Source organism: Melanotaenia boesemani, chromosome 10 (assembly GCF_017639745.1).
Source record: "Melanotaenia boesemani isolate fMelBoe1 chromosome 10, fMelBoe1.pri, whole genome shotgun sequence".
Classification (NCBI taxonomy): Eukaryota; Metazoa; Chordata; class Actinopteri; order Atheriniformes; family Melanotaeniidae; genus Melanotaenia; species Melanotaenia boesemani.
The window spans coordinates 28089212-28112449 of NC_055691.1; the positions used below are offsets into that span (position 1 = coordinate 28089212).

At 38.3% G+C, this 23238-nt stretch overlaps 1 protein-coding gene across 1 annotated transcript in view; it reads left to right on the forward strand.

Annotated features, from left to right (window-relative positions):
- The window catches only part of ptprq (protein tyrosine phosphatase receptor type Q), a 44731-nt gene extending 22229 nt beyond the window's left edge, over positions 1–22502 (forward strand). The window contains exons 32-63 of the mRNA XM_041998215.1: positions 42–323; positions 430–711; positions 1101–1221; positions 1317–1471; positions 1600–1745; positions 3172–3343; positions 4999–5319; positions 5409–5684; positions 5782–5933; positions 6194–6335; positions 7840–8115; positions 8235–8603; positions 9365–9474; positions 9648–9834; positions 9923–10161; positions 10330–10399; positions 10720–10878; positions 11068–11359; positions 11446–11519; positions 11647–11746; positions 11901–12029; positions 14147–14191; positions 14781–14807; positions 14993–15074; positions 15474–15564; positions 15704–15780; positions 15898–16032; positions 16191–16316; positions 16822–16967; positions 17106–17241; positions 21745–21868; positions 21951–22502. Coding sequence (XP_041854149.1) covers positions 42–323; positions 430–711; positions 1101–1221; positions 1317–1471; positions 1600–1745; positions 3172–3343; positions 4999–5319; positions 5409–5684; positions 5782–5933; positions 6194–6335; positions 7840–8115; positions 8235–8603; positions 9365–9474; positions 9648–9834; positions 9923–10161; positions 10330–10399; positions 10720–10878; positions 11068–11359; positions 11446–11519; positions 11647–11746; positions 11901–12029; positions 14147–14191; positions 14781–14807; positions 14993–15074; positions 15474–15564; positions 15704–15780; positions 15898–16032; positions 16191–16316; positions 16822–16967; positions 17106–17241; positions 21745–21868; positions 21951–21988 — 5081 coding nt within the window. The 3' untranslated portion in view covers positions 21989–22502. The remainder of the gene's footprint in view (positions 1–41; positions 324–429; positions 712–1100; positions 1222–1316; positions 1472–1599; positions 1746–3171; positions 3344–4998; positions 5320–5408; positions 5685–5781; positions 5934–6193; positions 6336–7839; positions 8116–8234; positions 8604–9364; positions 9475–9647; positions 9835–9922; positions 10162–10329; positions 10400–10719; positions 10879–11067; positions 11360–11445; positions 11520–11646; positions 11747–11900; positions 12030–14146; positions 14192–14780; positions 14808–14992; positions 15075–15473; positions 15565–15703; positions 15781–15897; positions 16033–16190; positions 16317–16821; positions 16968–17105; positions 17242–21744; positions 21869–21950) is intronic.
- Positions 22503–23238: the final 736 nt, after the last annotated feature.

Consider the following 23238-nt stretch of genomic DNA (forward strand, 5'->3'; position numbering starts at 1 on the left):
GTGAACCCTTCTGGCACTTCTGATGTCTATCTCCTTTACAGAGCCTGACTCCCCCCCTGAGAACCTCACAGTGGTAGAAAGCAGCCCCTCAACTGCCACTCTGACCTGGTCTGCGCCAGAAAAAGCTAATGGGTTGATCCAGTATTATGAGGTCTTGTATGACAACGAATCCTACTCTGCACTGTTTAACACCACCTTGAACAGAATCACACTCGTCAATCTGAAGCCGTTCTCCAATTACAACATTTCTGTGAGGGCTTATACGCGTTATGGATATGGCAACCAAACGTCAGACACTCTATACCTGCTATCTGGAGAAGATGGTTTGTTGAAAATTGCACCCAGATTAAGATATACTGTGCACACGAAAGGTTTTAAGATGAATATTAACTGCAACAAGTGCATTTCTGCTCCTCATTCCATCTCCAGTTCCAGGCAGTCCTCCATATGGCCTCTCCTATGAGTCAGTCAGTCCCAGTGAAGTGAACATGACTTGGCAACCTCCTCTGCTGCCTAATGGGGTCATAACTCACTACAGTCTTGAGCTCTGGAACTCTACACACTATCTGAACCTCACCTCTCCAACCAATTTCATCCACATCACGCACCTGAGGAAGTATGCACAATACCGCGTTGTGGTTCAAGCACACACTCGAGCTGGGCCAGGAAACCACAGCAGCGAGCCGCTCAACATCACCACACTTGAGGATGGTGAGAGGGACGGGTGGGGGAAAGAGAAAAGGGGAGGGTTTCTCTTCCATTCCAGGACACTGCACAATTACATCACAACTGGCTAATAGGTTCGAAGGGCATCTGATTAAATCTGACTTTCCTCCTCAGATACATCTCTCTGTTTCAGCTCATGCTAATGATAATGTTACATCACAGGTTTCTGATCCCACGTGACGCCTGCGTCTTTCATCAAGACTGAGGGACACATGTAACATTTTTATTACAACTAACAGTGTTTGCTTTTCAGGGCAATATTTGGTTTCTCTCTTTGCATCTTCCTCGGGATGATCAGAGTTGCTGACTTGGGCTTATGCATTATTAGGCCATTTTGTTTTATGTCACCGGAAAGTTTTTCTCCTGCATCTCAGCTCCAGACACACCCCCTCAGTTCCTGCATGCCAAGAAGTTATCAGACTATGAGGTAGAATTGTCATGGCAACCACCACTTGAAGCTAACTCAGAGATATTGTACTACATTGTCAGAGTTTGGTGAGTTTGGAAATTGCCAGTTTTTCTTGGTGAAACTGAGAGGTTTGAAATGAAAATAGACATAATGCAGCATGAATGGTCACTGTGTTTGTTAGGAATGAAACAACTGAACTGTGGCAGAATACAACAATGACATCAGTGGTTATTAATGTGGACTCAGAAAGTCGCTACAATGCCACTGTCTCCAGCTGGACCAGACTGGGAGATGGAGGAGTGCTGATTTCCATCAGCTTTTCCACCACTGAAGCAGGTATCTGATAAATGTTGCGTAAGTTTTTCACAGTTGGTCTTGGTTCTCTCATACAGAATAATCTTTGGGCATTATGATAATGTTTTCTCAGTTATCTTTTTGTATTAAATTGTTCTCCTAACTTTCAGAGCCAACTGACCCACCGCAGAATATAACTTATGGAAATGTGACTGCTTCTTCTGTGACCTTGATGTGGTTTCCTCCAACTGAACCAAATGGGATTATAGTCCACTACACTATTTACTACGCACATAACAACACTGTGACAGAAGAGGTGAGGCCCAGTTAATGAAATATACAGATGGATCCATTACATTAGAGTTGCTCTTTTCAGTATTTTATAACAACAATGAATTAGATGACAATTTCTTGTGTGAAGAGTGCTAAATGGCGATCATTTAATTCCGTTATTCCTGTTTGCTTTTCCAATCATTTTAATGTCTTTTAGCTAATTGTTTTGATTTTTAAATCTGCAACTTTTCTTTTGGGTATATTGTCATATTTTTAACATGATAACCTGGTACTGTAACAGACAGATTCTTGTTCTTCGACTTAAATGGACAGAAACAGTAGATGTGACATAGAATTGGTAAAAATGTGATTAAACTAAACTATTGTTAATGCAGATCTGTTGTGGTTGTACCACTAGGTTCTGAAGGTGGCACCCAAAAAGTTTGTTAAATAAAGCATTTCACCCTGTATGTTTTTAAAGGTCATGCAGGTTGTATACAAGTAAACAACACAGTGAAAGTGTGAGTTCAAAAAGATTAATTAAAGCAGTATAAGGTGCCAGTCACAAAAATTAAATTTAGTTCTCACACTGAGAAAGTTTTCCCATGTTCATCCTCCTGTCAATTCTATATGGACACAGTAAGTAGTAGTTTTATTAAAACAATGATTGTAATTTTGCAAGATAGGCATAATGTGAATAGTTAGTACATAACTTTGAATGTTATTGCTGCAAGAAAAAACAATTATACAAGGAGCATTCCTTATTTTTCAGCTAATTTCTTCAGTGTTTTTTGTGCTAAAGAAAATAAAAAATGAAACAATGAAGCATCTGTCCTCAGCATTTAGAGATTTTGGCATCTGTAAATAAGGGCATGGGCTGCTGCTCAGGTACAGTGAAGGAAAAAAGGAAGATAAATCACTGTCGCTTTACTCTTTTAGGAAACTTACCCAGTACAAAACATAAAAAGAAGAGTGATTTAAAGACCTAAATTTTAGGCATTTGACAACATCCCACATAGAATACATGCACATGCACATTAGTATCCCAGTTTTGATTCTACATGGTTTTTTACATAGAACATAAAAACAAGCAAGCCTGCATCCCTGCATGCAGACATTTAGGTATCCAGGCTTCTTATCATGTATGTTCAGCTGTGTCTAATTTCTCATCAGCTCCCTTAGTCATGACCCTGTGATCTTTATCAGGGCAGTCACTGCATCTTGGCTTCCACTGAAGTGATGTAAAATGCTAACATGTGCAACACATAACCAGGATACTCCAGAAATTCAGTTATGGCCAGAATACTGGTGAACCTCACATGAACACAGTCATAGTTAAAGTTCAGCCAACTCTTTGGGAAACCTGGTGACTTCATTCAGATTTTTAATTTGGAAATGTCTTTCATTTCCCCATCAATCTGCTTGAATCAGTGCATGAAAATAAACTTAAACATTCATTTTCTCCATAGAAAGTTCCTGTTTCAGACTTACCTGACCTTGCCTCTCCTGATTCACCCTTCGTTTACACACTGGCTCGGCTGATTGGGGGCACTAACTACAGTTTGTGGATGACTTCCAGTACTATACAGGGTGACGGAGAGGTCCAGTCCGAGCCATTAACACTGCTCTTACCTGAGGACGGTCAGTCAGACACACACAAAAACACCAGCATACATGTGTCAGCATAAAAAAGATAAAATCAAAGCATACACACAGTTAAAAACTGCATTTAATGTTAGACAATAACTGGATATAATTTATGGAGTCTCGCTGGAGGGTAAGTCTGCACACTTTTTTCAAATCCTCTCTTACCTTGAAATAAAATTGCATAAAAACTCTGCGATTGAAAAAGTAGCTTTCAGGTTGTTAGTGAAAGAAGAAACTGTCAGTCTGGATAACTGGTTGGCTGATATTGAGCTTTGCAGACAGCCAGTTTGAGTGTGATAAAAATGGTAAGGAATTAGAAAAAGGTAGAAAAAACCGAAACACAGCACAGGAACACAGTTTAATGACATAAAGGAAAAAAACATAATCCTGATAAGCTTTGAGAACGTTCACGCTATTTTGTAATTAAGTCAAATGTTGCCATGACAGCAGAAATTTACATATATGCATCTAATTTTTAGTTGTACTTCTCATTATCCTCAATGAAAAACAGTTTTGTAGCTGATCTCTAGGTTTTTATGTGATTTTGGGAAAAATGGTGCAGACAGCCACGACAGACTTTGTCACATAGGATCCATATTTCTGCTGTCAACGTGATAAATCGCTATTAATCAGGATTGATCGCAATTATGAATTTAGCTGCTTGACAGCAGTGTTCTTAAAGGGGAATGCTAAGCCAGTTGATGTACACTTATTTTAAGCATGTTAATGTATTTTGGCAAAATTTAAACAGATTTCTAAATCAAAAAACTTGTAATCCATTAGCTATCAGCAGTATGCGATTAACTGCATGTGATTAATTTTGATTAAAATTGTACAACTTTTCACTTGTGAACGATTAATCACTTGACAGCACTCACACATAGACAATTTATTTCCAAGTTAGAGTTTTACTTGTGATGTATTCTCTGTCTCTGGATTATTACTGCTCACATTGACCCTTTATCTCTGCCTGTGCCCCAGCTGCACCGCTATCAGCCAAGCACCGGACCTCCAGGGGACCTTGTCTCTCCCCGTACAGCCAAGCCCAGCAGGGGCTCACTCTCCTGTGCTCAGACCCGCACACACACCTGGCCCTCTATAGACACTCATTTATCTTATGGATATCTCAAGTTTAATTTCCCTTTTCCCTCCCGTCTCCCTTTTTTCCATCATCTAATTTGTATGAAATGCAGTATTTCCAGAGGGGCTGAGATGAAGAACAGGATGAGTATTTTTTTCTTCAACTTTCTTCTTTACAATTCCAGATTTTCAGTGTGTAAATTTCTCTAAGTGTCTCTGCCTTTCAAAATGTGCTTTTGATTCTGTACAGGAACATGGCTGTTCACTGTTTTACTTGTTGTTTTTCTGTGATCTTGATGTAATTCCATACTGTTTTACTTGATGTGCGCTTGTTCATATTGTTAATTACACCAATGTTGACAATAATTATGACCATGACAGATATTAATGATGACAGCGACTGGTTCCCTGTTCATTTTCCCTGAACTGTCAGAGTCTATGTAACTGATGGATGCCCTACTTTAATAACTCACAATGTTGTGAACTCACATTCAACGGCTGACAGTTTAACTAGTTTTGTCAGTGGTGGTTAATAAAAGTAACACTTTTCTACTTGTCTCTTTCTTCAGTGCCAAGTGACCCGGTCTCAAACTTGACAGCTCAGATCTTCAGCTCCACAGCAATCATTGTGAGCTGGGATCCTCCCACAGAGCCAAATGGTCGTCCCTATTACCTGCTCACCTTACAGGAGGCCGGCATCTTCCCAAACATGACCAGCCAAGGGACTCCAGCTATCAACAAGACTATCAAGCATACCACAACCGACAATGTCTTCCTTTTTACAAGGCTCAGGAAGTATTTCCCTTATGTGCTTACTGTTACCCCAGCAACTGGTGCCGGCCCTGCTTACAACCAGACCAGTACAATGTACCTGAGAACAGATGATGACAGTGAGTTTACCTACACATTCTTTAACTTGTTAATTGCAGGTTATGGGAGTATTGTCCAGCTAACATTATGTGGGTGTGTTTTTGATTAGTTCCTAGTTCTGCTCCAGTGTTGGTGTCCACCAGGAACATATCTTCATCCTCCATCGCTGTGGTCTGGGAACGCCCTCTGGAGGCCAATGGGGAGATAACAGAATACACCCTCACTCTATCTGGTCCAGGGGGCTCCAGCACAACCCAGACTCTCAATACCTCAGTCATTCTGACTAACCTAATCCCATACACAGCTTACAATCTCACCATTATAGCTGCAACACGTAAAGGTGCAGGGCCTCACCTACTGCTGCAGCTGCACACTGATGAAGGCGGTTAGTTTAAGAGCAGGTTTCAAATTTCTCAGTGATCCTAATGTGAGGGTATTTTATCAGCTATAATTATATAAATATACCTAATTTTGTTTTTCAGGCCCTATGTCCCCTCCCCTTAACCTGACTATATATAACCAGACAGCAGTGTCTGTGTGGCTGACCTGGGAGCCTCCTCTGGAGCCCAATGGAGTGGTGATAAAGTACGGATTCCGGATCCAAGACCTCATCACACACACCGTCACACATCGGGTACCGTTAATTTCACACACTGAAAGCTGCTTCACAATAACAATAGGATACACACCTACACACACTCCACAGAACCATTCTGTAAGAGTACACATGAGCGCTGGCTAATTTCACACTCCAGTTACCACTCTGCAGTAACACTTAAACACATGTGCACAAATGTGTGCTGATACACAGATATTATCTACTCCAGCAGTCAAGACTGGATGATTTAATCTTCTATGTATATTTTATTTGGTTGTGTGTTTGGACAAATCTAGAATTCCTCTAGTTTGTCGACCATGGAGTATCTGTCAGGCTTCAGGCCTCATAGCTCCTATGAGATCAGTGTCTACAGTTATACCAGAGTGGGCCATGGGAATCAGTTCAGCAGCCCTGTTACCTTCACAACGAATGAATCAGGTAAAGCCCACACTATATACTTAAACAATGTACAAGCAGCACACACATTTAGGTTTCTGTTCACAGTTTAGGGTTCAAATACATTTTCTAAAACCCATTTAATTCAATTTAAAATACTTTTCATATCAGGGCAACCAGGTTCACAATCAGAAAAACATCCTAAACATTAACAGGTATGGGAACCAAGATCCCCTATTGTACCCATTTACAGTGACATAATAAGGAAAATTTTAATGCTGTGGCCAATTTATGACACAAGTTAGTGTAGGGTAGCCAATCAACAGATAAGACTAAGTGTAATGTCCACCAGGATAATTGTTAGAATCAATGTGTGAAATGCAGAGATTCTTGAGTGTCTGGAAACCTTACCAGCTTTGAGCCTTTTACAATATAAATAAATAAAACCTTGTTTATAGGATTATTTTTGCATAATTTCTAATAGCTTCAATCATAACTTTGATTATCTTTTAATATTGCACAATAAAGATATTTCAGTCAAAGCAGCTATTTAAACGCACTCTATCACTGCATCATTAAAGAATATTATACAAGAAATTAACTTTGAAAATGAGCTTATTGGTATTGCAAACACAAAAAAACTTCTGGCAGAGAAATAAATATGATTTGCATTGTAAAGTAAACAAACAGAAATACCAATAATCAACCAGTCAACACGAGTGCAGCTGTTCTTGTGTTGTAGCTTTTACAATCTACTGGATGGATTGTGGCCCAGTTTTTATAGGTAAAAGACCAAATCTCATATCTTAATCCCACTGCTGTCCTTATTTCTCATACTGGTTAATTACATATATAATATTGGCTCTACTGAACAAATACATTTTTAACATCGATCATCACCTTCTGTCATTAATTTGGAAAACACAGATTTATATTTCATGACAAGATTAAACTTAACTCGCATTTCTTTACACAGCACTTGATCAAATGCATAAGACCAACCCAAAGATCTTTGCAGAGCAAAAAGAAATGAAAGGACACAATAAATATAACAACTGAAATAAAACAATTAAAAACACTAAATAATCCAGTTTGGCAATAATAAAAACAAGCTGCAAATAAGGTATGATAGTATAGATAGTGAGAAAAGTGAGAAGACAGGCATTTACTTTGGTTCCAGTGTTAATAAACTTGATGAGCTACCAATCAGATTTGGGGTGACCACAGTAGTTGGGTGGCCCTGGCTCCCCAAGGCCCACCCAAAAATCACCATTATTTAACTGTTATTTACTGTGTTTCAAAGCAGATGATTAAAGGTGTGAAATAATGAAAAAAAGAGACAAATTTGAGATAAATGTAGTTTTACTCTCATTTCATATGTACTATGATCTTTCACATTTTAATGTTCATATTGTATTCCAGCATATTTTTTAGTTTACAATAAGTCCTGTGCAAAGAGCATATGTGCTTTTGAATTGAATAACCAAAAGTAAATATAATTCCTACAGTATTACTATTGTACCTCTTACTCTATCTTTGTTTGCAGTGTCTGATGCTGTAGGTAACCTGTCTTGCTCTGGAGTGAGCTGGGATTCAATTCAGCTGTCTTGGGAAATTCCTGCCAACCCAAACGGACAAATCCTCTTTTTTGAGATTGTAGTAGTGGTAGACTTGCAGACCAGCACACACGAGGTTTACACACCAGAGTACGAATTGACTGGGCTGTCACCAGACCAGGAGTACGTGATCACTGTAGCTGCAGTCAACTCTGCGGGGCCAGGAGACAGAGTAAACTGCACCGCTTCCACCCTCTCTGAATCAGGTAGTCGGATTTTGTTTAACTGTATTAAGCATTTTGCACATTCACAGTACAGCTAATTACTTCAATCAAGCACCTACATGTCCCTTCAATGAATGAACAATTTTATTGTCTTGTAACAGCTCCAGCTGCCCCTCGTTTCCTCACCATCTCTAAGGTCACCCCTAGCAATGTGACACTTGAGTGGGCTCCACCGCACTCCATTCCAGGCCTGCTGAAAGAGTACCACATCGTTGCACAGCTGCTTTCAACTGTTTGTGAAGCAAACATACCAACTGCCGCTCAGCCAAAGCCAGAGGACGAGCTGATCCCAGACTGTGTGGCCAACACCTTCACAGTGTCAGTAAATGCCTCAGATAATGCTAAAGACAGCAGCATTACTCTGCATTCTTTGGCGAAATACAGATACTACCGCTTCAAAGTAGCTGCTGTGACCAACGCTGGAACTGGAGAATATACACACTGGAGCTACACACGCACCCTGGCTGGAAGTACGAATATCAGAGTGATGACATGACCTTTCTATGTTGCCAGAGGAGGGCTGGCAGTTAGTCAGGGCCTCAGGAGTAACATTTGACAAATGAGTCAGCCATTTGGTCTCAAGCATATGAGCTAAATTACATTGCTTGTGTAATATTTCTTTAGAAGATTAAATAAACCAAAATATAGTAATCAGGTTCACCTTGCTGTTGTTTTATCGGGTAAGACCCTACAATCTTTAGGTGCTGTTGGATAATAGCAATTGCATAATGTCAAGTGCTGTAGTTAAGTAATAATCCTGCAGAGCCACATACTCATCTTTTTAAGACACCGCATGACAACATCTACTGAAAGTCAAGGGCAGTGTAAACATGTATTAAGCATTCAGTGGATCTTTGATGAAAACTTACTGGTGCAATAACAGCCTAGTAGGCCTTTCTACTGGTGAAGATGCCTTCAAATAGCATTTAAAGCCTTGAAAAATTTGACCAAATGGCTTTATAATAGCTGACACTTTTACACTATCTCACCTACATTAGCATAATCAGTTTACTATCTAATATATATTGGCAAAATTAAATAACTGATCTTTCCTGATAGTGCTAATGCATGCAGAGAGGTCTTTAGTGTGGTAATTCACTATCTGGAAGAATGAATGACCTTATTTTGTTTGATTTTGTTTCATCTTGTGTGATTAATGTGTCTGCCAGACCTGATTTGAGCCACTGCATTTCAGTTTAATAGCCCATTTTTGCTCATCTCTTCTATTCAGACCCTGATGCTCCCCCCCGTAACCTAAAACTGACCCCCACCTCCACCAGCCTTCGCATTACATGGGAGGCTCCAGCTGTTCTCTCAGGACCAACATCCTATCTTGTGCAGGTCACCTTACAGTGCCACATTTATTACAGTTATAACATATCACCAAATACATGCAGTTAGAAGTTATTAAGACAGACTGATATTATATCAAGGTTTAAAAACAGCAGCAGTGTCTTAAAAGGAGGTTATTATACTGCATATCTAGTAAGAAATTTGTAAACTTGTCATTCCAGGTGAATGGTCCTGGTGTCAACTTTTTAACAGTCCGTGCCCCAGGAGAGCTGATGACTGTCATTGTGACTAACTTGACAGCGTTCACCCATTACACTGTGACTATAACTGCCTTCACTGGGTCATTAGAGCATGCTACCATTGATGGGAAGGCCATTGGGCCTATTTACTTTCAGACACTGGAGGAAGGTAAGCTCACATCCTGTAGTGCCTGTTCAAACTGCTGATCACCAGCTTATTACATTGCTCTTGTATCATTACTTTTTTTGGTCCTCAGTGCCAAAAGACCCTCCCAAGAATGTGACAGTCTCAATTATCCCAAAGAACGTGAACTCTGTGAGGGTGAGCTTCAATCCCCCAGAGGAGCCCAATGGAAACATAACTGCCTACATTGCGTATGTGTACGAGAACAATCGACTGGTCACAAACGTCAGCCTCAGTATCACTCATGGAGAAAATAACACACTGTTTGCTGTCATAAATGGCCTTAACGGAGGGCACACCTACAATATACAGGTGAAAAGCATGTGCATATTGTACAGACACACACCTGGGTCTATCACAAACAATCTTCTAGGCTTCCAAAGATGCTTTGTGAAAGTTTGTCAACTCGTTCATTGATTTCTATTCATGCTTGTTCTCTAGCTGCCTGCCTTCACTGATTCCATATACTTCTGTTTGTAGATTTCAGCAAGGAACGGGGCAGGCAGGAGCCCATTCAGTCAACATGTCCAGATAACTACAGAGATCAAAGGTTCAGCCCCCTCTCTCATCTGTTCTCTGCAATGCCCTGCAGAGTTTCTTTCCTTCTTATTGCAGCAGTGCAGCAAATGCATGAGACAGAATTTCAGTTGCACAGAATATTTGCTCTGCGTGCATAAATGCTCTCACATGCATATGCAAATGCATGAATATAATTAGATGCATTTTGACTATGTAGAAGGGCAATTTAAACAACTTTATATTTAGTTTACAAACTGAAATCTCATCTTCACATACACTCTCCACTCACCTGAAAATGGTGTTTCTGTTTATCCCCTTGTATGTGCGTACTCCACTGTGCACATGCTCTAGCCCCGTCCAAGCCAAACCAAAGACCCAAGGTAGTGCTCGACCATAGAGGGGTTGCCATGGTAACGAAAAGGAGTATCATCATCCAGATGCCTGCTTGTTTCTATAGTGACGAAAACGGACCAATTGAAAAAATCCAGGTCATCGTGGCCGAATCGGGGGGTATGACAGCCATCAATTTTTAGATAAACATGCTTGTGTTTTAGTCTTCTCTGTGTTTTGTCTCATGAATAATCCTGTTTTACAGTCCATCATTTTGTTCTAAACTCACAGAAGGTTATATTTCTGCAAAAGCCAAAGAGTTTAATAACAGAAGAAGGGCTCATATCTCCAACTTTTATCTTGTGATAGTGAGGGACCATGAAAACCTGACCAACTGGAGGGCTGCGTTTTTTATTCGTCCTTCCCCTTACCTGACTGACACTGGATTCCCCAACCCACCTTGTTTACTGAGGGTTGAGGAAGAACGTATGAATATACGTGTCAGAAGTGGTCACGATGTGACTCGAAATGGCCCATCACTGGTGAGGGGCAACAACACTACAGCAGAGACCTACGAGATCGGAGAGAATGATGCTTGCAACATGACGAACAACCCTAATGAGTACTGCAATGGACCTCTGAAACCCAACACTGTCTATGTGTGAGTGGGCACATTCTGAACCACACAGCTATTTCTTAAGTGTTTTTTATAGGAATAGTCTTGAAATTTTGCTGTTATGTTCACAGGTTTAAGTTCAGAGGTACTAACATTAAAGGCCAATACACAGACTCTGATTACTCGGACCCCATCAGAACTGCAGGTACATGTAATAATCCCTCATACCTGTATGTAAACTTCAAAAAGTGAATGACATATTTAGTCAATTATAGCACTCTGTTTTATTTAATTGAATGTTGCTCATATTGTCTCTTTTTTTTTCTCTGCAGCAGACGGGCTGTTGACCAGAGAAGAGCAGATCATTCTGGGTGTTCTGCTGTCGTTCTTCTTGGCTGTGTTACTCATCATCATCATCTGTGTCTCTGTCAAGTAAGATAGCAACAGGCACTCATTTACATAACATTAGTATTGAAATAGCCATAAAATGCCAAGGTCAAATTCATGTTAGAATATGACAAGCTAAATCAGTTTCATGTTTCATTTCAATTCAGTAACCAGTCAACTTATCAACTGTTGTTGTCAGGATCCATCAGCGTAAGAAGGAGGGTGGGACTTATTCGCCCAGGGAGGCAGAGATCATAGAAACAAAGTGTAAGCTGGATCAGCTAATTGCTGTAGCCGATATGGAGCTGAAACAAGAAAAGCTCAATCGGTAAGTCAGTGTTTCCTATAATCCAAAAGCATTGCTTTACCAAATATAACACACACATTTTGGCAGATGAAAAGTGACGTGTGCTACATGACTGCAGGCTTGATTTAGCTGCTCCAGACAAGATTTCAAATCTGTGTCAACAAGCCAAAAATCTTTTTGTTGCAGCCAACTTGTTGTCTGCTCCTGTCAGGACTAAATTGTTTAGTGCTGTAGAGTTTGAGTAAAAAATAGAAGCAGCAGCTACAAAACACAACACAGCACTATTGGAGCTTTGTAATTTATCTTCAGTTCTCTGCAGAACAGACAGGTCAGATTGTCTACTTTTTTTTTTTTTAAACCATCCTGTTACAAATTTAGTATCTGGCTTTTCGGTTTTTATTCTTTGGCCCAGCAGTAGTTGGTGCTTAAATCGGCTTTAAATAGCTTCAGTTTTGGATTTATTGAGAACAAAATATAGTCTATCAAGCTTAATGATGGTTCACAGGACATAAGAAACAAGTGAGGAGCATGCTCATTTTCAAGTCCAAACTTTTTTTGTAAACTGCTAAGATAAGTTTAAAAAAAAAAAAAAAGCTAAAGCCTTCTGAAAGAAAATTCTGAAAACCTTGCATGGCTATAACTCAGGAACACCCTTTTCAGCATGTATGAAAGCCTGCAAACAATTTTTGTAGCTGTTCTTTATATAAAGCTTTGAGGGTTCTTGTTTGAAGGACTTCTCTCACATTCTTCCTTTAAAAGGCTTCTGGTGTAGTCCTGTGTGATTTATAGTCTGCTTTGCATGTGCTTTGCTTTTGCGTTTCATTCACAGATTTTTAGTATATGCTTAGGTCAGAAATGGCAAGGGTCATGGAAAGAATTTTCCATCTGAGGTAGAACCTTTATGAATATCAGTGTAGTAGCAATATAAATGTTTGAAGTGTGCGTAGGATCATTATCCTTCTTTAGAAGCTATCCTCCACTCATCTTCAGATTTTTTTTTTTTCTGTGATGTTTACTTCCTGAAATTTTTGGATTTTACATCGTTCTCTCTACCAGTGCAATCTTCTCTGGCTTCTGAAGATCTGCTAATCTTATCTCTCCTTATTATTCACAGTAACACAGAGTCTCACTAAAACTGTGCATGCTCCATCAAACATGTAAAAATAAACCCAGGTTTATCAGTAGGTTTGCATGTTAGTAAGCAGAGCATGTGGTCAATAATGTAAAATTGTAAACTGTGTTGGATAACTACTCTACTACCATTAATTAACGGGTTTTCAAATATCCAGTGTGTATACAAAGTGTTCTAGACACTCTTCCCAAGTACTTCTATGAGAAGATAATTGTCCTTTATCTTTATAAGTAATGTAAGCACTTGACTCTGCCTAATTAGACTTTCAGAATGACATTCCTTCATGTGCAGTGACTGTTGACTCACCTCAGATAAAGGAAGCAGTTCCTCTGGATAATTCGCTCTCCTTTCTGATTGCAAACACTTACGAGAGCAAAGATATGAACCAAAGTATGCACAGTGATTAAGTTCAAATTATGGTAATTTGACCAACATCTCTTGTCCCTTTTGCTTCTATATGAGCAGACAACCCAGTGTTAAGCTACACTGGTCTACAGCACAAAATATTACACAATAAAGAATCAAAAGTAGAGGCATGATTACATTTCTGATTACACAATAATAAATCCATTTTGCATATTGTTGATTTACTTGCTTACAAAGAAGAGGCCACTGATTTAACAAGAGACCTGGATTGAGACTTGCCTGATACAGGGATTTAGAGCTATACATTGTTGGGGTTTGCAAGTTTAAATAAATATGCATCTTCATGACAGTATGTCATGCTGAAACTTGCCTACAGCCAAAACATATGTTGCCATTTCGTGATTTTTTTTAACCCGAACCATGACATTATTGTGTTTCCGTCATGTGAGATTAGGCTGGAGCAGAATCTTTTCTTAACTATGACAGCATGATGAGATATGTTTGAACACCACCTGTCTAACTGTTTTTGCTTAAGTAACTCACATTTTCTTGTCAGTTGTCAACTTTTCTTCCACGCAGGCATTTACATTCACTTGCTTGGGCTTTGTTTTTCTCTCACTGAGCACTTTTCTCTCACCAGGTATTCTTCCTTCTTCTTTAGGAGGAAAGAGATTTATGTCATCCAGTAAGTTGGAAGTTTAGCTTTGTGTGGCACATTTTTTATGTGTGTGTTTGCATGACTTACTCTGCTTTGATTCATCTCTACTGTATGTTCATCATGTTACCTATGAAGGTGAAGCCTGACAGTTAAATGAATCAATATAATCAATGTTTTACAAACAGCTTGCTCATTTTCCTCTTATCATTTATATAGATTGTAGAGCTTTGATGGCACTTTTCTCTAAAAGACCTTTTAAATGTGTCACATCATCTCAAATTTCTTGGAAGACAGTGCACATTCATGCTAGACTTTATCAGTAGCTGTGAATCTGCTGAGCTTCATGTCACATACACCTTTCACAGGGGAATAGGTGCATACTTTCGAGTCTACTTATGTTCACATATTCTGTTAGAATGAGGCATCAAAGTTTGTGGTGGTGTTTAATCAAAGTGGATTTGATTGCAAAATTTCTAAAAAACCCACTTTTCTAAACACACCATGTACTTACTGCTGTGAGGATCAGTTGAGATGTCACTATTCCAATGCCAAAGTGTAGGCTGTGATTACTGCATTAATTTATTTTCCTTAAATTTTGCTGTCTATTTCTGTTTAGGCTGCTCAGCTACAGGAAGTCACTCAAGTAAGTCAGCCTCGACACATCATGTGAACGTACACACCACGGAAATCAGTGTGTTCTGTACTGCTCAGTACCAAATATAACCAAGAATATGTTTATAGATTGTAGGACATTGCTGCAGACGTTTTTCAGTACGTTTCTTTCTGTGTCTCACACTCAGTGTATTTCTCTCCTACCATCACTGTCAGGCCTGTCAACAAGAAGTCTTTTCTGCAACATGTAGAGGATCTGTGTGCCAATGACAATGCCAAGTTCCACGAGGAGTTTGCGGTAAATGTTTGCTTCCAACTTGGACCTATATTTATGAAACCTAGAACGTGTAATATGTTTTGTTTTTTGTTTTTTAAATATTGGGGGTTTGAATATTTTTCCTGGACTCTGAAAGATAGATAGAAACATCCTTGAAAATTACACAGACCATAAAAAGGTGGTGAGCTCTGCCACTTAGGAGTCACAGGTTACTCTTAACCAGTTGAGTGACCTCTAAAGTTCTCTTTAATTTCATATTGTTTGTGTAAAAAAAGCTGTAGCAAATATAACTGATTTTTAACCTTGACATTAGGAGCCAAGTTAATTTTACTTTAAGCAGATTTTAATAGTGGTTCAAGCCTTTGACGTCATGCATGTGTGTTTTTGTGAATACTAATGTGTACAATTTTATTCCTCCAGGAGCTCCCAAAGCTGCTGCCAGACTTGGCAACTACAGATGCTGACCTGCCTTGGAACAAATCCAAGAATCGCTTCCCCAACATCAAACCCTGTATGCAGCCTGACTGAAAAACAGCCTTTAAAGGCAACAACATGTGCAAAATTTCACCATTTTTTTTCTGCGATGTTGCTCTGATATAAACTTTTTGAAGCTGCATTTCACACACTTACATCTTACCACCCTTTTCTAGACAATAACAATCGAGTGAAACTACTTTCAGAACCAGGCACTGCAGGCTCAGACTACATCAATGCCAGCTTTGTCTCAGTAAGTAACTTCTCTTTTAACGGTTTTATAAACATTTCTTTTTCTTAGACAGACAGTTCACTAGATCTGAAGTTAAGTTTGTAACTGAGCATCACTGTCTTTTATCTGTCTCTGTAGGGTTACCTGTGTCCAAACGAGTTTATAGCTACCCAGGGTCCTCTGCCCGGCACAGTGGCTGACTTTTGGAGAATGATCTGGGAAACAGGAACCCGCACCATCGCCATGCTCACACAGTGTTATGAGAAAGGCAGAGTGCGTCATGAGAGATTTGATAATGTTATGAAGCGCAAGTCATATTAACATTCAGAGTGCATGCTCTGTTTTGAACTTCATTCCCAGGAGGGTTATATCTGCAATGAGCATCTAATGCATACCTGTTTGTCTGTGTTTGCTTGTTTGTGACATTTCAGATACGGTGTCATAAGTACTGGCCTGAGGACAACAAGCCAATGACAGTGTTTAGTGATATTCTCATCTCTAAAGTATCAGAGGAAGTCCTTCCTGACTGGACTGTGAGAACCCTGAAAGTGGAAAAGGTACTAAAAACCACCCCCAAATAAACATACACATAGCACATGCCCACACAGTATAATGCTTAAACTGTCGCAATGCACACAGTAATATTTTATTTATAATCCCTTAAAATCCTTAAAAAATTCACAAACTGGCTGCTCTTTGGTTTTATCCAGACATGGATTTTTCTCTTTTTTTAAGTTCATGCAAAGCATTTATAGAGCTTCTGATAAATTAACAGCATTCAACATCAGCGGACACAGAAGATGAAATGAGGGGCTTAAATAATGTTTCAGACTTACAGTTAAGACAGCTTGTTGAATTGCTCAAACAGAAGATGAATATAAGGAAATAAGTCAATAATCTCAAGTTGTAAAATAACACGTGTTCACAAGAGTCCATAATAGTTCAAAAGTTTATAAAAAAAATATCAATATCATCAGATTTTTCAGAGAGACTTTTCTTTTTATATCTGTGAGTACAGATATCAAAGTTTCTGTCCTGTGTATTATATAAATCCTTCTGCAGCATGGTCACTACATTTTGGTCAGACACTTCAACTATACATCGTGGCCTGAACACGGGGTTCCTGAGTCCTGCAGCACCCTCATAAAGTTTGTCAAAGCTGTCCGAGCACATCGGCATGACAACACCACCATAGCAGTCCACTGCAGGTATGGGATTACCTCAGTCATGGGATAGTAACACAAAAAAAAACATGAAATGTATAAGCACTGACTGTCATCAAGTGTTTCATGTGTAATGATGCAGCTCACCATATGGCAACTGCTTCTCTCTTACTGTTTTCTTAGTGCTGGTGTGGGAAGAACAGGTGTGTTTATTGCTCTGGATCACCTGATTCAGCACATCAGAGATCACGACTTTGTAGATATCTATGGGCTGGTGGCTGAACTGCGCAGTGAGAGGATGTGTATGGTACAGAATCTGGTGAGTTCCCATGAAACAGTGCTGATTAGTTTACTTTGCTTAAATTTGATAGCCAAAGTACAGATTTAATTAAAGATTAAAACAGAAATTTATCTTAAGGAATAGCTCAGTGAAACCAAGTTCGTAATTGTGTTAACACATTATGCAAGAATATACAAACTCAGCTTTCAACCCCAGAGACCAGATGCATAAACAATACATACACACAGAAACCATGAGTACATCTCTTTTTACTCAAAAGCTGCTATTAATAAATGAAGACAGAGCAGTAAGAACTTGACACATTCTTCAGATCATGAAAATACATCATTTTACAGCCGTTAAAATCGGATATGGTGATGTGGAAATGAAAATTTTTTTCTTACAGTTTTGTATAAATGTTCATATTTATGTTCATATACCTCATGTCTTGAATGCAAATGATTACATCATGAGTGTCATAATTTATTCATGAATAAAAATGGGAACGGAAATTAGGTAATTCACTTATAATTAGATCTATTAAGGGCTAACCATAGATATGTCATTTAGATATGTAATTTATAAATCTGTTCACAAGAATACAAGTGTGCATTTCTGCCTTTGTAGATAACTTAAGTCATTAAACTTTGTGGGTTTTATCCATCTAGTTCCAGAGCTGAGCAGTCCCAGACTTTTTGCTTTTTTTTTTTTTTTTTTTTTTTTTTTTTGCTCTTTTTTGCAGGGTTTTGTAAAGCAGAGTCCTATCGACTGCCAAGGTGGAGCTAGTTTATCAGAGGCAACCATACAGAATAAATCTTATCCAAAGTTAGCATACAGGAGCACACTATTAGCTGCGTGCTAACTTAGTCAAAGATTCATATTATATGTATGCACTTAGGAGACTTTACTTGATTCCATCACAGTGTGACAGTTTCTGCTTCTGTTTTGCTGCTCTCTTTAATCTTGGTGTCATATGTGTGGGTCTCATGCTGTGCTCTCTCTGTGGCTCTACACCAAGCTGTGTGGCTGCTCTGCTACACCCTGTTCAGTGCGTCTTTTTCTCCTTGACATGGAGAGAAAAACACTCCAGGGTGAAGATACATTCCAACTTGAAATGTAATAAAAGCTCCTCAACAAGCGTTAATTTGCAGGAGTAATGTCTGTATTCCTAGAACTATTCATATACAAACTAAGCAAAGCCCTTTCTTCTCTTGCTTGAATAAACATACACTGACTATGTTGATTAGCCCTATGTCTTTATTTGTATTTAGTAAAAAAGAAAAATTGTAGCCATGTTTCAGTTCAGTTTTATATGCAAGTATTGGTGATGTTATGTACTTTTCATTTTAGACAAATGGAATCGGGTGATTTTTATATCAGTAACATGAGTAAAGTGTTCTCTGTCTTGAAAATGATTCAGAAGAGCTTTTTCCCATTGCAGGTACACAGTGAATGAAGCAGGCTAATTTGCATTTTCATAGATCCCACGCACCAAATAAAATAAAGGTATAACTAAGCCATTCCAAGAGATGAGAGATTATTCACAATATGTAGTTTTAATGAACAGAGATAAATTGGGTGGTTTAATTAGGAGAAGTACTGAAGCTGGACTGAAGTTGTTCCAGTATACTTAATAATCCTCAAAGACTTGTGATTACACATATAAGCCATATTTCCGGCAGAGTGAATAAGCTGCAGGAATCCCACACAGCTTTACAGTTTTACAGACTCATCTACTAGTAGTAAATCATTTTATAGAAAATTGTCTGGCAGAGATACCTGAAATGAGGCCACATACTGATTTTACACATTATAAGATTGTACCCTGATTCAGAAAACCTCTATAGACTATAAATAATGATGGACAATATGTGTTTTAAATGTTCTATATAACAGTTGTTTTATTACAGTTGTGGAGATCCAGAGTTGCTGATGTGGTTCAGTATTATTTCCATTAAGGGAGAGATCCCAAATACTAAATGTACATAAATGTACAATTTACTTTACTGTAGTTGGTTACTGTTGGTCACAGCTGCTAAATTATTCTGTTAGCTTCATCGACTAGAGGGCAACATAGAAAATCAGACTACACCTTGAAATCATTTTTGGATTCACAGAAATGGAGACATTGTGTAAGCTCTTGCCCTAATTTCCTTTCCAGTCTGCTTTTTTCTGTTTTGATTTCTTTCTTCATTTCTGTTCCCATTTTCTTGTTGTCATTAAAAGTTAAAAAATGGATCAAATATCCAAATACAAAGACTCATTAGGTATGTGTCCTACTTTTTACATTGTGCCCTGCTGTGAGCCAAATATCATAAAATATTTGGAAAATATTCATATTGACAAATAGAACAATCTGGCAGTAGATTAAAGGCAAATGCTAAACAGGATTCCCCTTCCTGTCACAGCATGAACCCATCCTAAATTTACCTCGGTTATTACTTATGGATTGTTAGTGTGTGTCACAGCTCTTGCTGGGACCCTCTGCCTAGTGTATGTCTCCTCTCAGTATCAATAATTTATTTCATTTCTAAATATTGTGCACATTTCATGGTGTTCACATTTAGACAGTGATTTGAGTCCTCACTCTCTGGCGCTACAAGAGCTGCGTGTAATCTGTGAGGTGTTATTCTTTTAGACAGTGATATTCAATATGCAGATGATGAAGTTATTGGAAATGTCCATCATATTTTTAGTTTGTTTTTTTCCGTTTTTTCTATTTCTTCAATAGAATAACAGTTATAATTTCCATTTCTTGAGGGTTCAACTGTGTACAGTACAGTAAAGTACAGTAAAAACTGCTAAATCTAAATTTCCATATCAAATGTAAATGAAAAGTGAATATATTAAAAAATGAAGTTATAGGGCATGTTAAAAAATATACTACGGAAGGCTAGAACAACTGTTATCGGCAATTATTCTTTTTTAAAATTTTATCTTGAGATAACGAGTTAATTTTCTCGTTACGAGGACCGTTTTCTAATGATAACGTTATCTCAAGAAAAAGTTTGTTTTCTCAAGATAACGAGATGATTAAGGTAGGCTCAAAGTGTGTGATACTTGATTTCAGTTATCAAAACAGACCCCATGACAGCTGATGGGAAGGGCTACAGTCATGGTATATATGCATAATTATGTGGATGAGTGATTGGTAAAACTTAACAGTCAGACACTCCGCAATGTCAGACTTTGCCAGACTTGACAGAAGTAAAATACGTATTGATAAGTGATGGATGTTCCTCGATCTGACGTTAGCTTGCATCCGTTGCTGTACTGAGGCATCTCAGTAGAGAGCAGCTCTGTTCCCCGCGGACACTGACAACCCTGCAGAGCTCCTTCAGAGCCAGACTGCTGCATCCAAAGCGTGAAGGAGCGCTTGGAGGAGGTCCGTGATTCTAGTAGACCACAAACACACTCAATAAAACATATCTTATTTTTATAATTCTCGTGTATTAACAACAAGTAGGTCTCTGGGGGGAACCTGTGTGGAGTTTGCATGTTCTCCCCGTGGTGGGGTCTCTCCCAGCTTCCTCCCACAGTCCAGAAATATGCATGTTAGCCTGATTTCAGTGTCATCTCGCTAGGAGTGACTGCGAGTCTGAATGTTTGTCTCTCGGTGTTGGTATTATGATGGACTAGGAGCACCTTCTGTAGAGACAGTCGCTACAGAAGGTGTCACAGAATCTCAGATTTCTGACCTGATAAAGTTTTAAATAAGTGCCATAAACACATTGGATCTGGATCGTGGAGCAAAGTTTGATTTATTGTAATGATAGGGGAAGAAATTGATTTAAATTTGTGAAAATAAATCAAGATTTTGGAGGTGTCTTTTCAGAATTTACTGAACTTTGAGGATCTTGTGCCTCAAACTGTAAGACTCCTTTAGGGGTCATGTGGAAGATATTTGACAGGTCATGTTTTGTTTTGTTTTGTTTTTTATTATGATATATATATATATATATATATATATATATATATATATATATATATATATATATATATAGACAGACGGACAGACAGACAGACAGACAAATAGCTAGCTAGATAGATAGATAGATAGATAGATAGATAGATAGATAGATAGATAGATAGATAGATAGATAGATAGATAGATAGATAGATAGATAGATAGATAGATAGATAGATAGATAGATAGATAGATAGATAGATATTATTGTTAGTTATTAGCTTTTCATTGAACTAGAGGTGTTATCTACATGAATCTGTATTTGTTCAGAACTAAAATGTGAAATATTTGTTATGCTGCTTGATTAAGGCTACCTTTGAGTTCTCAGATGTTAGCATTGAATGAATAAGATATACTGTATGAAACAGCTCTGACAGATCTGTATCTTGGATAACAAATAATGTAGAATTATCAGATTACTCAAACAATTCATAGTTAATGTGCCTTTTCATCTATTTTATCAAGAGAATATTGTTTCAACATCTGCTCAGAGTGAAACGAATACAAAATAACATATGGTCTGAATCATCAAATGTACAATATCTTAGTGTGTGTGTGTGTGTCTGTGTTGTCAGGCCCAGTACATCTTCCTACATCAAAGTACACTGGAACTTCTTAACAACAAAGGCAACAGCCAATCCATCTGGTTTGTTAGCTACTCTGCTCTCGAGAAGATGGACTCCCTGGATGCCATGGAAGGTAAACAACAAATGTACAGGCTTAAATAAAACATACTTCCCATGCCACTGTGCTCAACCTACACATTTTTATTGGTTTTCAGGTGATGTTGAACTAGAATGGGAGGAAACCACTATGTAAAAGACTGACAAAAGGACTCCTGTGAGTATTTTTTCCATGGTCAATAGCACATGGCTTGTGCACAGACTCTTGGCAGGACCACCTCTCACAAGCAAAGTTAAAAGCTGAGGAAGAAGGAACAGGAAGCAAATAATACTTTGTTGTTCCACTTCAAAACCCATTCTCAGCCCAGTCCTCACTTTAAAGCACAACTTGTCAACTTGTTTTCAAAGAGAGGGAGAGAAACACAAGGGGATGCAGGGATGAAGACTTCCAGCAATGACAGGGACAGAAGAGAGTAGATGAGCTAATTGTGAGAGCTCTATCTCATCTGTAAGCTTACAGATACTTTGCACAAACTGATGATCACTGTGTACAGCATCACTTTAATATGGTGATGTCAGTGTTTTTGTAAGATAATTTATTTAGCCAAAACGGTATTGTTTTTTCAGTGTCTTTGTAACTCTGCCTGTTTTAATGGGTTATTTATCCTGTCTGAAGAGTGATTTGAAGAATAAAAGTACTTTCCTTTTTACTCGTCCATTGATACTTGAGTAATTTGTTTTCCATCAGATTCACCTTCATCACATATGAAGATGCTTTGACTTTTAATATTTTAATTTTAATTACAAATCTTGCTATATATCTATATATATATATCTATATATATAGATATATATATATGTCCTCATTATTGATATACTGCAAGATCTGAAAGTCAACACCAGTGGGAGTTAATCTCTCCCAAAGAATACTGCTCCTGAAATGTCTCATTTATCGTCCAACCTTTTTCTTTTTTGTCAGCAACATCAGCATAAAACACATTTTCTTGATACCTGCTTATAGTGATTAGTTTAAATGCATTAAATAAAAAAAAAAATACCCAAATTTGAGACAAATTGTTGGTCAGTCCTAAAACTCTGAAACTCACATTTTGTATTCTAGGCTCTTATTCCTCCTCACTTGTCAAAACCATCATGAAATAAAAGTTTTCACTGTTGCCAACTGGAGATTTTCAGATTAAAGTTCAACTATTGGCTTTTTGCTGCAGCTGCTTTTCACACATCACACCACGACACCTTCTGATTAAGATGCTCTTATAGAGCAAGAAATACGAGGGAGGGGGAACCACTGTCTAGATCTCACTAGTGGCAGCACGTGATGCAGAAATTAAGCTGTGAAAACTGCTGTTTTCTTTACAACACAGTGAGAATAGCAGATGAGGCTCCATAGTGTGTTTATATATGTACTGCAGGTATCTGTACATATCC